This window comes from Scyliorhinus torazame, chromosome 4, assembly GCF_047496885.1.
Source record: "Scyliorhinus torazame isolate Kashiwa2021f chromosome 4, sScyTor2.1, whole genome shotgun sequence".
Taxonomy (NCBI): Eukaryota; Metazoa; Chordata; class Chondrichthyes; order Carcharhiniformes; family Scyliorhinidae; genus Scyliorhinus; species Scyliorhinus torazame.
This window is the reverse complement of record NC_092710.1, coordinates 110,415,575-110,435,069: the sequence shown is the minus strand read 5'-3', so window position 1 is coordinate 110,435,069 and position 19,495 is coordinate 110,415,575. Positions and strand designations below refer to the sequence as shown.

Here is a 19,495-nt window from a genome sequence, read left to right as displayed (position 1 = left end):
AGGGCAATAAAAATGTTTTTGTATTTTAGCTTGAGTTTTCCTTATTCACAAATGACCTCCCACTGGTACCTCATGTGCAACTTACAACACCTCCTTTCTATACCCTACCGGCAATACTACTTGATGAACTTCTGCCCGCTTTTCATCCGCCTGCATATGTAAAGGTCTCAATTTTCTCATCAAGACATCACTTTTACGGTAATAACACTCTGGTATACACTCAGATTCCTCTTCCGTGTATGCTTTCTGATACATCCGTTTTATTTCTACATCTTTCTGTTGTAACTCCGCCAATTTTTCTGAACTAAAAATGTCCACCTCATCCTCCACCTGTTCTTGTTCTTTTTCAACCATCTGATCAAATATCGTTTCTGATAATTGCTCTTCAACTTCATCTTCACTCTTTGATTTCTCCTCTTGTCTTAACCTGTGACTTTGCGACCTTGTTACTACACAATCTGGAAAAATCCCAGGATATTCGTCCTTCAACCCTTCAGTTGTCGGATTTTCCACTGGCTTATCAACCACAGTAGGCATCACTCCCACCTGGGATGAAAATTTAGCCCCTGAAGTGGCAAAGGGGAAATCCTGATGTCTTTCAGCAACAAGTAGGTTCTGTAATGGGGAGATTGTGACATGCTTCTGGTCAAACCTATATCGGTCAACTGGTCCTTTGCAATTATCATTAGCTTATGATCACTCGGTATTAACATTCTTTATTTTTTTAATTAAGAGTGCCCAATTATTTTTTTTTCCCAATTAAGGAGCAATTTAGCGTGGCCAATCCACCTAACCTGCTCATCATTGGGTTGTGGGGGTAAAACCCACGCAGGCACGGGGAGAATATGCAAACTCCACACGGACATTGATCCAAGGCCGGGATTTAAACCCAGGTCCTCAGCGCCGTAGTCCCAGTGCTAACCACTGCGCGTTGTGCTGCCTGGTATTAACATTATTGTCTTTAACTGTAAATTTCCACCTTTTAGATTGGTATCATTTGCAGAGTGGTGTGGAACTTCCCACACCCACATCCAACCAGCCTTTTAGATTATTACTTTTAGCCAGTGTTGAATACAGCAACAGGATTTTATTGCTCTGCAAATGGGCTTTTGCACAAATTCAGTCTCAATTTCAACCATGTTTACACATTGCAATGTCACTGAATAGCGAAGGGATGGGCAGTTCACATCGGATTTCCCAGATGCTCCACACAAACCACCTCCCACCTTACTTAATCTCAGCCTGCCAGCACATCCTTGCATTTCTTGGGCGAAATTCTCCCCCAACGGCGCGATGTCCGCCGACTGGCGCCAAAAACGGCGCCAATCAGACGGGCATCGCGCCGGCCCAAAGGTGCGGAATGCTCCGCATCTTTGGGGCCAAGCCCCAACATTGAGGGATTTCCGCCCCGCCAGCTGGCGGAAATGGCATTTGTTGCCCCGCCAGCTGGCGGAAATGGCGTTTGGTGCCCCGCCAGCTGGCGCGGAAATGCGGCGCATGCGCGGGAGCGTCAGCGGCCGCTGCCAGTTTCCCGCGCATGCGCAGTGGGGGGAGTCTCTTCCGCCTCCGCCATGGTGGAGGCCGTAGCGGAGGCGGAAGGGAAAGAGTGCCCCCACGGCACAGGCCCGCCCGCGGATCGGTGGGCCCCGATCGCTGGCCAGGCCACCGTGGGGGCACCCCCCGGTGTCAGATCGCCCCGCGCCCCCCCCCCAGGACCCCGGAGCCCGCCCACGCCGCCTGGTCCCGCCGGTAAATACCAGCTTTGATTCACGCCGGCGGGACAGGCAATTTCTGGGCGGGACTTCGGCCCATCCGGGCCGGAGAATCCAGCGGGGGGTCCCGCCAATCGGCGCGGCCCGATTCCCGCCCCCGCCCAACCTCCGGTACCGGAGACTTCGGCGGGGGCGGGGGCGGGATTCACGGCGGCCAACGGCCATTCTCCGACCCGGCGGGGGGTCGGAGAATGACGCCCTTTGTTCCCTCCTGTAGTTTTCTAACATCTCCTTAAATACATCTTTGCTATTAGCCTCATTGTGGTAGCGAATCCTACATTCTCACCCCTGTGTCAGCTGTGGTCCAGTCAATTGCACTATTTAAAGTTCAGTCTGGTCAGTCTATCCTCATAAGCACATCCTCTCAATTGAGGTCATCACCCTGGTAAATCTTTCTTAGCACTTTCCCAGTGTCCCCAAATCATTTTTGTATTCGCGTCTGCGTTGAAACTGTGCACTGTAGTCCAGGTGTGACCTAACCAAGGTTGTACACACGTTTAATTTAGATTTTCTGCTTTTCAATTCTACACTCCAGGATGGAGCCCAGCCTGTTTGTGCTTTCCTGACAGGAATAATTTCTGTTTTCTCGAAATGAATTCCAGTGCTTGGTCAGCCTTGTGTATGAGGGAGGAGTCGGATGGACTCGGTGTCACAATGTGCCTTATGGCCAGAACTGTTCACCTACGTGTTCTTTTACTCTTTCGCATCTTCTCCCTCACACCTTCCGTCAAAGTCAGCAGCAGGACTGCAAAGAAAAGAGAAAGAGGAAAGTGAGTCACCACTCGCTCTGCACCAGCTTGTCCAAAGTACTCTCGTAAACACACATGCGAGTTTTAGGGTTCCACACACTTGGGCGCTCTCCCTGCTCGTCAGGTCTGCACATTGGGCAACGCCAGCCGCGCTCCTCGCCACGCTCCCTCTGCTTGTCTTAATGGATGAAAGTCTACCAGCGAATATTATTGGATGGAAGATCAAAGCCCTGTGATTTGCCCGTGTGCAAGCTCCAAGGAGCTGGGACTCTATGCCTGCAACGTCATCACAAACCTATGAGAAATGGTGGAAGCTGCGGGTTGTGGTAATATAATCAGGGCCTAGTTTTAAGGCCGATTAAATTGGATATCTTAAATGAAAGAATTGGACACTTTAATTAAAACCACAGTCCGCTCCAACAAGAAGCCTGCAGAATATCCAACTTGAATCTGAATATCCGAATATCCAGAACTCAGACAGGCTGCCGGGGCATGTCTGGAGCAACCCCTGATAACCCATCACGTCATTATCGCTCCTACTTGAGATGCATTGGCCTATTGTCCACAGTTCCTGATAACCCATCAAGCAATCATCGCTCCTCCAAGGCAGGTTCAGGTGCCCTATCAACGGGCCATCAACCAGACCATTGGGCACTGAGACCCTGCCTCCTGAGACTCCATTGGCCGAAGGCCAAGGGCAGGTGGAAAAGGAAGTGGGTGGCAACAGGGGGATAAAATAGTCATTCCGGATGTTTAGGAAGTGAAGACTCGAAGCGGAGATTCAAGGCAGGGGAAGACCAAGAGCAGACCAGACCAGGAAGGAAGGAAGGTAGGAAGCAAGGAAGAAACAGCCAGCAAGAATCACCATCGCAAAGAGGAACCCGAGGGACTCGGGGATCGGGCCTGCAGCTTACCAAAGCACCTTTGCGGGTAGTATAATCAAATCCTGGGTGTTTCTTATATGTATAGTGAATAATTTACGGGTTAACTATATTTAATAAAGTGTGTTGCATTATATCTGTGTCTGTACTTTGTTCTCCTCATAAATAAAGACACCTGAAAATGAAAATCGCTTATTGTCACAAGTAGGCTTCAATGAAGTTACTGTGAAAAGCTCCTAGTCGCCACATTCCGGCGCGGCTGTTACAGGAATTGAACCGTGCTGCTGCCCTGCCTTGGTCTGCTTTCGAAGCCAGCGATTTAGCCCTGTGCTAAACAGCCCCTAATTTTACACCTGGGTAAATTTGATTAAGGAGCTGATTGAAGTATCTGGGGCGTCATTCTCCGACCCCCCGCCGGGTCGGAGAATGGCCGTAGGCCGCCGTGAATCCCGCCCCCACCGAAGTCTCCGGTACCGGAGATTGGGCAGGGGCGGGAATCGGGCCGCGCCGGTTGGCGGGACCCCCTGCTGGATTCTCCGGCCCGGATGGGCCGAAGTCCCGCCCAGAAATTGCCTGTCCCGCCGGCGTAAATCAAACCTGGTATTTACCGGCGGGACCAGGCGGCGTGGGCGGGCTCCGGGGTCCTGGGGGGGGGCGCGGGGCGATCTGACCCCGGGGGGTGCCCCCACGGTGGCCTGGCCCATGATCGGGGCCCACCGATCCGCGGGCGGGCCTGTGCTGTGGGGGCACTCTTTCCCTTCCGCCTCCGCAACGGTCTCCACCATGGCGGAGGCGGAAGAGACTCTCCCCACTGCGCATGCGCGGGAAACTGTCAGCGGCTGCTGACGCTCCCGCGCATGCGCCGCATTTCCGCGCCAGCTAGCGGGGCAACAAACGCCATTTCCGCCAGCTGGAGCATTCTGCACCTTTGGGCCGGCGCGATGCCCGTCTGATTAGCGCCATTTTTGGCGCCAGTCGGCGGCCATCGCGCCGTTGGGGGAGAATTTCGCCCTTTATATCGGCCGAGATTCTCCGTTGTGATACCACCCCGCTACCGCTGTGAGCGAGGATGGAGAATTTACGCAGCGGGATTCTCCGCCCGGTCACGGCAGCGGGATTCTGCACCCGGTCACGGCAGCGGGATTCTGCACCCGGTCACGACAACGGGATTCTCTGCCCGGTCACGGCAGTGGGATTCTCCGCCCGGTCACGGCAGCGGGATTCTCCGCCCGGTCACGGCAGCGGGATTCTGCACCCGGTCACGACAACGGGATTCTCTGCCCGGTCACGGCAGTGGGATTCTCCGCCCGGTCACGGCAGTGGGATTCTCTGCCCGGTCACGGCAGTGGGATTCTCCGCCCGGTCACGGCAGCGGGATTCTCCGCCCGGTCACGGCAGCGGGATTCTGCACCCGGTCACGACAACGGGATTCTCCACCCGGTCACGGCAGTGGGATTCTCCGCCCGGTCACGGCAGTGGGATTCTCTGCCCGGTCACGGCAGTGGGATTCTCCGCCCGGTCACGGCAGCGGGATTCTCCGCCCGGTCACGACAACGGGATTCTCCACCCGGTCACGGCAGTGGGATTCTCTGCCCGGTCACGGGAGTGGGATTCTCCGCCCGGTCACGGCAGCGGGATTCTCCGCCCGGTCATGGCGTCCGGTCACGGCAGCGGGATTCTCCGCCCGGTCACGACAACGGGATTCTCCGCCCGGTCACGGCAGTGGGATTCTCTGCCCGGTCACGGCAGTGGGATTCTCCGCCCGGTCACGGCAGCGGGATTCTCCGCCCGGTCACGACAACGGGATTCTCCACCCGGTCACGGCAGTGGGATTCTCTGCCCGGTCACGGCAGTGGGATTCTCCGCCCGGTCACGGCAGCGGGATTCTCCGCCCGGTCATGGCGTCCGGTCACGGCAGCGGGATTCTTCGCCCGGTCACGGCAGCGGGATTCTCCGCCCGGTCACGGCAGCGGGATTCTCCGCACCGGTCACGGTGATGCCGAGATGTCCGCCGACCGGTGCCAAAAACAGCGCAAATCAGTCCGGCATAGCGCCGCCCCAAAGGTGCGGAATCCTCCGCATTTTGAGCGGCCGAGCCCTAACCTTGAGGGGCTAGGCCCACGCCGGAGAATCGACGGGTGGGGTGCCGAATCTCCGGTGCCGGAGAATTCGGCAACCGGCGGGGGCGGGATTCACACCAGCCCCCGGCGATTCTCCGACCCGCTGGGGGGTCGGAGAATCCCGCCCAAGGTTCCTCTTGTGCCCAGTGCCATACCTCTTCACATGCATCGACTTAGACCAATAAGGGGGTGCTTAATTTTTGCTACCTACCGAAGGTGAAGGCTCCTATAGCGGATGAACACATTGCGAGTTTGAGGTTGGGGGTCACAAAGCACACCGAATAACCTTTGATGCAGTAAATTCACGAGCCCAGCTGCTGCTGATCATTTGGAAACGCGCAGTGTGTTGTCATCTGAAAAGAGAATTGTAGAAAACGTCATGAGCTTACAACCATAACCACCTGCATTTATATAGCGTCTTTGATGTAATAAAATGCTCCACGATATTAACAGGAGCATAAACAGACAGAATGTAACACTGGGCCACCTAATATGGGCGGAATTCTCCAGTATCGGCGCGATGTCTGCTGACCAGCGCCAAAAACGGCGCTAATCAGTCCGGCATCGCGCCGCCCCAAAGGTGTGGAATCTTCCGCATCTTGGGGGGCTGAGCCCTTACCTTGAGGGGCCAGCTGGCGGAAAAGGCCTTTGGTGCCCCGCCAGTTGGCGCAGAAATGACATCTCCGGGCGGCGCATGCGCGGGAGCGTTAGCGGCCGCTCACGGCATCCCCGCGCATGCGCTGTGGAGGGAGTCTCTTCTGCCTCCGCCATGGTGGAGACCGTGGCGTAGGCGGAAGGAAAAGAGTGCCCCCACGGCACAGGCCCGCACGCGGATCGGTGGGCCCCGATCGCGGGCCAGGCCACCGTGGGGGCACCCCCCGGGGCCAGATCGCCCCGTGCCCCCCCCAGGACCCCAGAGCCTGCCCGCGCCGCCTTGTCCCTCCGGTACGAGAGGTGGTTTAATCCACGCCGGCGGGACAGGCATTCTAGCAGAGGCACTTCGGCCCAACCGGGCCAGAGAATCACGGGGGGGGGGGGGGGGCCGCCAATCGGCGCGGCGCGATTCCCGCCCCCGCCGAATCTCCGGTGCGAATCTCGCCCGAGATTCTTTTTTTTAAAAAAGGTCTTAAAGGAGGATTGAGAAATAAAGAGATGGGGATGTTTTTGGAGGGAATTCCAGAGCTCCCAGCTGAGGCAGCTCAAGAATGGCTGCCAATGGTGGAATGATTAAAAGGCTAGAACTGGAGGCTAAGTAGTTTCAGGGTTGATGAGATACTGGGCGAAATTCTCTGTTATTGGCGCAAAGTCCGCCGATCGGCGCCAAAAACGGCGCAAATCCGACTTTCATCACGCCGCCCCAAACATCGAAAGTCTCCGGCCCAGAATGGGCTAGCAGCGATGTGACGGGATCCGCGATTGCTCACGTGCTTCACGCCGTGCGGCGTCATACACGCTGCACGGCGTGACGGCTCATCAGGACGCGCTGCTCCCCCCACCCGACCGGAACACCCGACCGGAACACCCGACCGGATGGCCGCCCGTCGCTCAGCCCCGAGGTTCCAGTCGCGGGATGTGGAGGCGCTCCTGGACGCGGTGGAGCAGAGGAGGGACGCCCTGTATCCCGGACACGGCCGCAGAGTTGCCCCACGCCACAGCCGGCGTCTGTGGAGGGAAGTGGCAGAGGCCGTCACCGCTGTGGCCCTGACACCACGGACAGGCACCCAGTGCCACAAGAAGGTGAACGACCTCGTCAGAGCAGCCAGGGTGAACCTCCCCCTGCCCGATATCCATATCCCCCTTCCCCATATCCCCCCTCCCCATATCCCCCATATCCCCCCTCCCCCATATCCCCCTCCCCCAGATCCCCCCTCCCCATATCCCCCTCCCCCAGATCCCCCCTCCCCCATATCCCCCCTCCCCCATATCTCCACTCCCCCATATCCCCCATATCCCCCCTCCCCCATATCCCCCTCCCCATATCCCCATATCCCCCCTCCCCATATCCCCATCCCCATATCCCCCCCTCCCCCATATCCCCCCTCCACCATATCCCCCATATCCCCCCTCCCCATATCCCCCATATCCCCCCTCCCCCATATCCCCCCTCCCCCATATCCCCCATATCCCCCCTCCCCCATATCCCCCCTCCCCCATATCCCCCCTCCCCCATATCCCCCCTCCCCCATATCCCCCCTCCCCCATATTCCCCCCTCCCCCATATCCCCAAGTGAATCCAGCCCTAACTTTAACCTCTGCAATACACGCGCAACCGATGGCGTGCATTCATATACCTGTCTAACACTGTTGCCTTTTACCCCTGCCACCACCACTCCCCCCCCCCCCCCCCCCCCCCCCACAGGAGAAACGCGCACACAACACCAGGGAGCATGTGAGGACTGGAGGAGGGCCCGCTGATGAGAGGCCACTGACCGAACACGAGGAAAGGGCCCTGGAACTGGCTGGCGGACCTGAGGACCGGGAGGTTGCTGATGCAGAGGTCGGGGGCGTACTAGCAAGTGAGCCACCGACAGCCCGTCCCCATGTCCCCCTCCCCTATATCCCCCTCCCCCGTATCACCTGATCACTGCCTGATGTCTAACCATGCATGCTTCATTGTGTATCGCAGGACCAAACGTCCAGGCACCCATCCCCGCAGATGCAGACCGCTCGCAGGATGCCCCTCGGAGACCACGGGAGACGGAGAGACCCGGACCCTCCGGCATGCGACGCCCACAGGATGCCCCTCGGAGGCCACGGGAGACGGAGAGACCCGGACCCTCCGGCATGCGACGCCCACAGGATGCCCCTCAGAGGCCACGGGAGACAGAGAGACCCGGACCCTCCGGCATGCGACTCCCGCAGGATGTCCCTTGGAGACCACTGGAGACGGAGAGACCTGGAGCAACAGGGAGACGACGCCCCCGTCTCGTGCGGGTGCGACGACGCAGGCGTGTGTCACCCAGCGACGAGAGGGGCAGCCACAGGCCCCAGTCACAGCCGAGCCAGGACACCACTCCCCAGGACACCACTCCCCAGGACACCACTCCCCAGGACACCACTCCCCAGGACACCCCTACCCGGGACAGCACCACCCAGGAAAACGAAATACCGGACAGTGACACAGAGTGGATGGGTGGAGACGAACCCCACCCCAAAGTGCCATGGACTCAGAGTGGGACGAAGAGCACGACACAGCGCCACTGCTGTCACCAACACCCTCCACCATCGCAGAAACACTCACCTCGGTTGGGCACTTTAGTGATGAGGCGTCTGGTACACTCACTGGTGCGCACAACACAGCCGTCCCGGTACAGCAGGTGGAGGTAGGAGCAGCAGAGGGGCCGGGCGGTCGGAGGGCAGCCCAGCCCAAGCGAACATCTGCCGCCCAGTTGGATCCCGGGTTCCTGGAGTTACCACACCCACCCATAGATCCGATGCAACCACCGACCCGGAGACGAGCGAAGAGGGTGACGGCCGGCTTGCGGCGGCTGCAGTCGCAGGTGGAGGAGTCCACCCGCGTCCAGGAGCTGGGAGTGGTGCCGGTCATGCGTGCCACCCAGGCCGACACCGCACGGGTGGCGTCCGCAGTGGAGGCAATGGGTGCGACGGTGTCAGACATGGGGAACGGTTTGCGAGGCCTGGGGCTTTCCGTGCAGGCGGGGAGTGGTGTCCTGGGTCTGTGGCTCAGGACATGGCTGCCCTCTCACAGGAGGCCATGAGCCAGTGCTAGCGCCAGATGGCAGAGGCGCTCAACGCCATGGCCCAGTCTCAGCAGTCCATAGCCCAGTCTCTGCAGGCCATGGCCCAGTCTCAGCAGGCCATGGCCCAGTCTCTGCAGGCCATGGCCCAGTCTCAGCAGGCCATGGCCCAGTCTCAGCAGGCCATGGCCCAGTCTCTGCAGGCCATCGCTGAGGGCATCGGCGCCATTGCCCATGTGCGGGCCGGCGTCGCACAGTCACAGACAGGGTTTGCCAATCCCCTGAACTCCATGGCTGCAAACCTGCAGAACCCTGTCGATACCAGCACGGGCCTCCAGGACTGGCAGCGCCAGATGTCGGGGGGGACGTCGGATGGCCAGTCCGTTCGCATCCCCCACCCATGTACAACACGACCCCAACATTCACCAGTACAACTCAATACAACACGACCCCAACATTAAAAAATATATATATATATTTTATTAAAGTTTTTCGATCAAACTAAAACAAAAATTTCCCATTTTACAACTTTGTAATAATATATACATTGATCGTTTTTGAAATAAATAATATGCTAACTAACGGCAACTGCCAACAACAAAATAAGAAACAACAGAAATAGTAACTAAAATAGTAACTTCGTAGAATCTAATATAAATAACTAATATATAAACTCACACATAAAACCCCTGAGGACCCAAATGAGTGCTCCCCCCCCCCCCCCCCGGGTTGCTGCTGCTGCTACCTTTCCTATTTTCCCTTATCGCTCTGCGAGATAGTCGAGGAACGATTGCCACCGCCTGGTGAACCCTTGAGCCGAACCTCTTAGTGCGTACTTTATCCGCTCCAATTTTATGAACCCTGCCATGTCGTTTATCCTGGCCTCCACGCCCGGGGGTTTAGCTTCTTTCCACATAAGTAGAATCCTTTGCAAAGGCCAAAACATCGGCCTCTCTCGCCTCCTGCACTCCCGGCTCATCTGCAACCCCAAATATAGCCAACCCCCAGCCTGGTTCGACCCGGACCCCCACCACCTTTGAAATCACTTTTGCCACACCCACCCAGAACCCATGCAATATCGGACATGACCAGAACATGTGGGTGTGGTTCGCCGGGCTTCCCGCGCATCTCCCGCACCTATCCTCCACTCCAAAAAATCTACTCAGCCTTGCTCCAGTCATATGCGCCCTGTGTAGAACCTTGAATTGTATCAGGCTGAGCCTGGCACACGAGGACGAAGAGTTTACCCGACTTACGGCATCTGCCCACAGCCCCTCCTCTATCTCTTCCCCCAGCTCCTCCTCCCATTTTCCCTTCAGCTCCTCTACCATCGTCTCCCCCTCGTCTCTCATTTCCCTATATATATCTGACACCCTGCCATCACCCACCCATGCCCCCGAAGTCACTCTGTCCTGGATCTCTTGCGCCGGGAGCTGTGGAAATTCCCTCACCTGTTGCCTCACAAATGCCCTCACTTGCATATAGCGAAATGCATTCCCAGGTGGCAGCCCATATTTTTCTGTCAGTGCTCCCAGACTCGCGAACGTCCCGTCTAAGAACAAGTCCTTCAATTTCGCAATTCCTGCTCGCTGCCAAGATTTAAATCCCCCATCTATCCTTCCCGGGACGAACCTATGATTGTTCCTTATCGGGGACCACACTGAGGCACCCGTCACTCCCTTATGTCGCCTCCACTGCCCCCAAATTTTCAGAGTTGCCACCACCACTGGGTTTGTGGTGTATTTTTTCGGGGAGAACGGCAACGGCGCCGTCGCCAATGCTTTTAGGCTAGTTCCCCTACAGGACGCCATCTCCAGTCTTTTCCACGCCGCTCCTTCCCCTTCTCTCATCCACTTACATATCATTGACACGTTGGCGGCCCAATAATAATCACTTAGACTCGGCAGTGCCAGTCCCCCTCTGTCCCTACTGCGCTGCAGGAACCCCCTCTTTACTCTTGGGGTCTTTCCAGCCTACACAAAGCTCATAATACTCTTGTCCACCTTTTTAAAAAAGGCCTTTGTAATCAGTACAGGGAGGCACTGGAACACAAAAAGAAACCTCGGAAGAACCACCATTTTAACCGCCTGCACCCTGCCCGCCAATGACAGGGGCACCATGTCCCACCTCCTAAAGTCCTCTTCCATCTGCTCTACCAGTCGTGCCAAGTTAAGCTTATGCAAGGTTCCCCAGTTCCTGGCCACCTGGATCCCCAAATACCGGAAATCCCTTGTTACCCTCCTCAACGGTAAATCGTCTATTCCCCTGCCCTGTTCCCCGGGGTGCATCACAAACAGTTCACTCTTCCCCATATTCAATTTATATCCTGAAAATTCTCCAAACTCCCTGAGTGTCTGCATTATTTCAGGCATCCCCTCCACTGGGTCCGCAACATACAACAACAAATCATCCGCGTATAATGACACCCGATGCTCTTCTCCTCCTCTAAGTACCCCCCTCCACTTCCTGGAGCCCCTCAGCGCTATGGCCAGTGGCTCAATTGCCAACGCAAACAGTAACGGGGACAGGGGACATCCCTGTCTTGTACCCCTATATAGTCGGAAGTGGTCAGATCGTTGCCTATTTGTAATCACACTTGCCACCGGGGCCCTGTACAGGAGCTGAACCCATCTAATGAACCCCTCTCCAAATCCAAATCTCCTCAGTACTTCCCACAGGTAGTCCCACTCCACTCTATCAAATGCTTTCTCTGCATCCATCGCCACCACTATCTCCGCCTCCCCCTCCGGTGGGGGCATCATCATCACCCCCAGCAGCCTCCGTATATTAGCATTCAATTGCCTCCCTTTAACAAACCCCGTTTGATCATCATGCACCACCCCAGGGACACAGTCCTCTATCCTCGTCGCCATCACCTTGGCCAAAAGCTTGGCATCTACGTTCAAGAGGGAAATAGGCCTGTATGACCCGCACTGCAGCGGGTCTTTGTCTCTTTTCAGGATCAGCGATATCGTCGCCTCCGACATCGTCGGGGGTACTGTCCCCCTTTCCCTAGCCTCATTAAAGGTTCTCGTCAGAAGTGGGGCCAGCAGGTCCACGTATTTCCTATAGAACTCCACCGGGAACCCATCCGGTCCCGGGGCCTTCCCTGCCTGCATGTTCCCAATTCCTTTTACCACCTCCTCCACCTCAATCTGCACTCCCAGTCCTGTCATCTCCTGTTCCTCAACCTTCGGGAACTCCAGCTGGTCGAGGAAATGCATCATTCCCTCTTTCCATTCCGGGGGTTGAGCCTTATATAGCCTCTCGTAAAATAACTTAAACACCCCGTTCACCCTCTCCGCTCCCCGTTCTATCTTTTCCCTCCTCGTCTCTAACCCCTCTAATCTCTCTCGCCGCCCCCCTCTTCCTAAGGTGTTGGGCCAGCAGCCGGCTCGCCTTCTCTCCATATTCATACTGCACTCCCTGTGCCTTCCTCCATTGTGCCTCCGCCTTACCCATGGTCAACAAGTCAAAGTCCGTGTGCAATCTCCGTCTTTCCCTGTATAGCCCTTCATCTGGAGCCTCCGCGTATTGCCTATCCACCCTCAAAATCTCCCTCAACAATCTCTCCCTTTCTTTACCCTCTTGTTTCCCCTTATGGGCCCTTATGGTGATCAGCTCCCCTCTAACCACCGCCTTCAGCGCCTCCCAGAGCACTCCCACCTGGACCTCTCCGTCATCATTAATCTCTAGGTACCTTTCAACACATCCCCTCACCCTTACACATACCCCCTCATCCGCCAACAGTCCCATATCTAATCTCCAGAGTGGGCGCTGTTCCTTTTCCTCTCCTACTTCCAGATCTACCCAATGTGGGGCATGATCTGAAATGGCTATAGCCGAATTCTCCGTTCCTGCCACCTTCGGGATCAGCGCCCTTCCCAGGACAAAGAAGTCTATCCGGGAGTACACCTTGTGGACATGGGAGAAGAAGGAAAACTCTTTACTCCTTGGCCTAGTAAATCTCCAGGGATCCACTTCTCCCATCTGCTGCATAAAGCCCTTAAGCACCTTGGCCGCTGCCGGCCTCCTCCCGGTCCTAGATCTGGACCGGTCCAGCCCTGGGTCCAGCACCGTGTTGAAGTCCCCCCCATTACCAACTTTCCCATCTCCAGGTCCGGGATGCGCCCCAACATATGCTTCATAAAGTTTGCGTCATACCAGTTTGGGGCATATACATTCACCAGCACCACCGCCTCACCTTGCAGTCTGCCACTCACCATCACGTACCTACCCCCACTGTCCGCCACTATGGTCTTCGCCTCAAACAATACCCATTTCCCCACCAGTATAGCCACCCCTCTATTTTTCGCATCCAAGCCAGAGTAGAATACTTGTCCCACCCATCCTTTCCTTAATCTGACCTGATCCGCCAGTTTCAGGTGCGTCTCCTGAAGCATGACCACGTCTGCCTTTAGCTTCTTTAGGTGCGCAAGTACCCTTGCCCTCTTAATCGGCCCATTCAACCCTCTCACGCTCCACGTGATCAACCGGGTTGGGGGGCTCTTTACCCCCCCCCCCTCGTCGACTAGCCATCCCCTTTTTTAGACCAGCTCCTCACCCGGTTCCCACGCACCCGCTTTTCCCCCCCGACGGCGCCCTCCCGTCCCGACCATCCCATCCCGTAACAGCTCCCCCTTCCCCTTAGCAGCATCCCCCTTCTATTGAGTTGTACTGGTCAATGTTGGGGTCGTGTTGTATTGAGTTGTACTGGTCAATGTTGGGGTTGTGTTGTATTGAGTTGCACTGGTCAAGGTTGGGGCCGTGTTGTTTGGTGTTGTACTGGTCAATGTTGCGGTCGTGTTGTATTGAGTTGTACTGGTCAATGTTGGGGTCGTGTTGTATTGAGTTGTACTGGTCAAGGTTGGGCCGTGTTGTTTGGTGTTGTACTGGTCAATGTTGCGGTCGTGTTGTATTGAGTTGTACTGGTCAATGTTGGGGTCGTGTTGTATTGAGTTGTACTGGTCAATGTTGGGGTCCTGTTGTATTGAGTTGTTCTGGTCAATGTTGGGGTCGTGTTGTATTGAGTTGTACTGGTCAATGTTGGGGTCCTGTTGTATTGAGTTGTACTGGTCAATGTTGGGGTCATGTTGTATTGAGTTGTTCTGGTCAATGTTGGGGTCGTGTTGTATTGAGTTGTACTGGTCAAGGTTGGGCTCGTGTTGTATTGAGCTGTACTAGTCAATGTTGGGGTCGTGTTGTATTGAGTTGTACTGGTGAATGTTGGGGTCGTGTTATATTGAGTTGTACTGGTCAATGTTGGGGTCGTGTTGTATTGAGTTATTCTGGTCAATGTCGGGGTTGTGTTGTATTGAGTTGTACTGGTCAAGGTTGGGATCGTGTTGTATTGAGTTGTACTGGTGAATGTTGGGGTCGTGTTGTATTGAGTTGTACTGGTGAATGTTGGGGTCGTGTTGTATTGAGTTGTACTGGTCAATGTTGGGGTCGAGTTGCATTGAGTTGTACTGGTCAATGTTGGGGGCGTATTGTATTGAGTTGTACTGGTCAATGTTGGGGTCGTGTTGTATTGAGTTGTACTGGTGAATGTTGGGGTCGTGTTATATTGAGTTGTACTGGTTAATGTTGGGGGCGTATTGTGTTGAGTTATTCTGGTCAATGTCGGGGTCGTGTTGTATTGAGTTGTACTGGTCAATGTTGGGGTCCTGTTGCATTGAGTTGTACTGGTCAAGGTTGGGGTCGTGTTGTATTGAGTTGTACTGGTGAATGTTGGGGTCGTGTTATATTGAGTTGTACTGGTGAATGTTGGGGGCGTATTGTATTGAGTTATTCTGGTCAATGTTGGGGTCGTGTTGCATTGAGTTGTACTGGTGAATGTTGGGGTCGTGTTGTATTGAGTTGTACTGGTGAATGTTGGGGTCATGTTGTATTGAGTTGTACTGGTCAATGTTGGGGTCATGTTGCATTGAGTTGTACTGGTCAATGTTGGGGTCGTGTTCTATTGAGTTGTACTGGTGAATGTTGGGGTCGTGTTTGTAGCGCACAATGACTTACGAGAGAGACGAGTAGTGATGAAGTCGATGAGGCTTTATTAAGCGTGACTTGTCCCCAGCAGTTCAGCAACAGAATGAAGCGGCGGGGAGAAGCTCGGGTTCTATACTCCGCCTTCAGGGCGGAGCCAGGAGTCAATAGCCAACCAGGACCCTGGATCTGTCAGCCAATAGCATCACGGTTTCACAGTCCCACATGACCCCTAATACATACCACCACATTCACCCCTTGTTAAAAAGGAACCCGGCGGGGTGGTGGTTCGCATGGTGGTAGGGGTTTACAAGGCTGGTCCTGGGAGGAAAATTTTGGGCATGTTACTATAGTTTTAGCCCTACACTGGGCTATGTACAAAGTTTGTGAAACTATTTACAATATTAGTAAGAGAATTTTTTTTTTTTGTTGTTGTTGTTGTTACAATCCAACAACATTCTTGGTGTCACGCCGATGCCACGAGTCGAGCGGGCGGTCTGCTCTTCCTCGTCGATCGCCTCAGCCCCGGTGGTGGTGCAGGTGCTTGTTCAGGCGTTGTCGTCTCCGGGAGCGTTTCGGTGTTTGTTCCTGTTTCACTCCTGGGCGGGCACGGGAGGAGGACCGATCCTCCCGGGAAGGGGGCGGTCGCGGGGTGCGCCGGTGGTAGGGAGGGGATGATCGGTGTCGGGGGGGTGTGTGTGTTGCCGGCGGGCGCCAGGTCCCGCAGGGAGACCGTGTCCTGTCGGCAGTCGGGGTACGCCATGTAGGCGTACTGCGGATGCGCGTGGAGAAGGTGAACCCTCTCGACCAACGGGTCCGATTTGTGCGCCCGCACATGTTTCCGGAGCAAGATGGGTCCTGGGGCCACCAGCCAGGTCGGCAGTGACGTTCCGGAGGAGGACTTCCTGGGGAAGACAAGGAGGCGCTCATGAGGCGTTTGGTTAGTGCTAGTACACAGCAGCGACCGGATGGAGTGGAGAGCATCCAGGAGTACCTCCTGCCACCGGGAAACTTGGAGATCCCTGGACCGTAGGGCCAGCAGGACGGTCTTCCAGACAGTGCCGTTCTCCCTCTCTACTTGCCCGTTCCCCCGGGGGTTGTAGCTGGTCGTCCTGCTCGAGGCTATGCCCTTGCTGAGCAGGAACTGGCGCAGCTCGTCACTCATGAAGGAGGACCCCCTGTCGCTATGGATATATGCGGGGCAACCGAACAGTGTGAATATGGTGCCAAGGGCTTTAATGACTGTGGCCGCTGTCATGTCGGGGCAGGGGATGGCGAAGGGGAAACGAGAGTACTCGTCCACCACGTTCAGTAAGTATGCGTTGCGGTCGGTGGAGGGGAGGGGCCCTTTGAAATCCAGACTGTGGCGTTCAAAGGGGCACGAAGCCTTGATCAGGTGGGCTCTATCCGGCCTGAAAAACTGCGGTTTGCACTCCGCGCAGATCTGGCAGTTCCTGGTGACTGTACGGACCTCCTCCACAGAGTAGGGGAGGTTGCGGGACTTTATGAAATGGTAGAACCGAGTGACCCCCGGGTGGCAGAGGTCCTCGTGGAGGGCTTGGAGACGGTCTATTTGTGCGTTGGCACATGTGCATGTACAACACGATCCCAACATTGACCAGTACAACTCAATACAACACGATCCCAACATTCACCAGTACAACTCAGTACAACACGATCCCAACATTGACCAGTACAACTCAATACAACACAACCCCAACATTCACCAGTACAACTCAATACAACACGACCCCAACATTCACCAGTACAACTCAGTACAACATGATCCCAACATTGACCAGTACAACTCAATACAACACGATCCCAACATTGACCAGTACAGCTCAATATAACACAACCCCAACATTCAACAGTAGAACTCAATACAACACAACCCCAACATTGACCAATACAACTCAATACAACACCACTCCAACATTGACCAGTACAACTCAATATAACACGACCCCAACATTCACCAGTACAACTCAATACAACACAACCCCAACATTGACCAATACAACTCAATACAACACAACCCCAATATTCACCAGTACAACTCAAAACAATACGATCCCAACATTGACCAGTACAGCTCAATATAACACAACCCCAACATTCACCAGTACAACTCGATACAACACGACCCCAACATTGAGCATTACAACTCAATACAATACGATCCCAACATTGACCAGTACAACTCAATACAACACGACCCCAACATTCACCAGTACAACTCGATACAACACGACCCCAACATTGACCAGTACAACTCAATACAACACGACCCCAACATTCACCAGTACAACTCAATACAACACGATCCCAACATTGACCAGTACAACTCAATACAACACGACCCCAACATTCACCAGTACAGCTCAATAAAACACGACCCCAACATTGACCAATACAACTCAATACAACACGATCCCAACATTGACCAGTACAACTCAATACAACACAACCCCAACATTCACCAGTACATCTGACCGCAACAATACACAGTGTTGTATTGATAGGGCATCGGACGGCTCGTTCAGCTTTCCGGGACGGTACAAGATCTCGTAGTTGAAGGTGGAGAGCTCGATCCTCCACCTTAAGATCTTGTCATTTTAAATTTTGCCCCGCTGTGCATTATCGAACATGAAGGCTACCGACCGTTGGTCGGTGAGGAGAGTGAATCTCCTGCCGGCCAGGTAATGCCTCCAATGTCACACAGCTTCTACTATGGCTTGGGCTTCCTTTTCCACTGAGGAGTGGTGGACTTGGGGAGTGTTCATACCTGCCACAAAAGCATCGCGAATTAGCATGTCCGTGTGTTCGATCGCGTTCACCGGCGGGCAGCTGCAGCCCCGTCCCAAAATTAGCAGCGCAGCGTAGAATTCTTCTAGCGATTCTCCGGGACTTTGCCGTCTCGTTGCGAGTTGGTAGCGCGCGTTGACCTGGTTCACGGGGCGAACGTAGATGCTTTTCAGTAATGCGAGCGCCGTCGGGAAATCCTCTGCGTCTTCTATGAGAGGGTAAATTTTCAGGCTTACCCTCAAATGCAGGACCTGCATTTTCTGGTCTTCTGTGATCCGGCCGGGGACCGTTCGGAGGTAGCCTTCAAAACATGCTTGCCAGTGTTTAAATACTGCTGCCGAGTTCGCTGCGTGGGGGCTGATCCGCAGGCATTCCGGGGCGATCCGGAGCTCCATAGTCCTTTAAGCTCGCTTAATAAATTGTAGCGCACAATGACTTACGAGAGAGACGAGTAGTGATGAAGTCGATGAGGCTTTATTAAGCGAGACTTGTCCCCAGCAGTTCAGCAACAGAATGAAGCAGCGGGGAGAAGCTCGGGTTCTTATACTCCGCCTTCAGGGCGGAGCCAGGAGTAAACAGCCAACCAGGACCCGGGATCTGTCAGCCAATAGCAGCACGGCTTCACAGTTCCACATGCCCCCTAATACATACCACCACAGTGTTGTATTGAGTTGTACTGGTGAATGTTGCGGTCATGTTGTATTGAGATGTACTGGTCAATACAACACGGCCCCAACATTGACCAGTACAACTCAATACAACACGACACCAACATTGACCAGTGCATCTCAATACAACACGACCCCAAATTTGAGCAGTACAACTCAATGCAACAGGACATCAACATTCACCAGTACAACTCAATACAACACGACCCCAACATTCACCAGTACAACTCGATACAACACGACTCCAACACTGAGCAGTACAACTCAATACAACACGATCCCAAAATTGACCAGTACAAATCAATACAACACGACCCCAACATTCACCAGTACAACTCAATACAACACGACCCCAACATTCACCAGTACAACTCAATACAACATGACCCCAACATTCACCAGTACAACTCAATACAACACGACCCCAACATTCACCAGTACAACTCAATACAATACGCCCCCAACATTCACCAGTACAACTCAATACAACACGATCCCAACATTGACCAGTACAAATCAATACAACACGACCCCAACATTCACCAGTACAACTCAATATAACACGACCCCAACATTCACCAGTACAACTCAATATAACACGACCCCAACATTCACCAGTACAACTCAATACAATACGCCCCCAACATTCACCAGTACAACTCAATACAACACGATCCCAACATTGACCAGTACAACTCAATATAAGACGACCCTAACATTCACCAGTCCAACTCAATACAACACACCCCAACATTGACCAGAATAACTCAATACAACACGCCCCCAACATTCACCAGTACAACTCAATACAACATGA

At 54.5% G+C, this 19,495-nt stretch overlaps 1 protein-coding gene across 1 annotated transcript in view; it reads right to left on the bottom strand.

Moving 5' to 3' along the window:
* Positions 1 to 19,495, bottom strand: part of LOC140410410 (vitrin-like) — a 137,518-nt gene that overhangs the window by 67,649 nt on the left and 50,374 nt on the right. The window contains exons 2-3 of the mRNA XM_072498479.1: positions 5,734 to 5,875; positions 2,458 to 2,517 (exon numbers count right to left, since the gene is read on the bottom strand). Coding sequence (XP_072354580.1) covers positions 2,458 to 2,517; positions 5,734 to 5,767 — 94 coding nt within the window. The 5' untranslated portion in view covers positions 5,768 to 5,875. The remainder of the gene's footprint in view (positions 1 to 2,457; positions 2,518 to 5,733; positions 5,876 to 19,495) is intronic.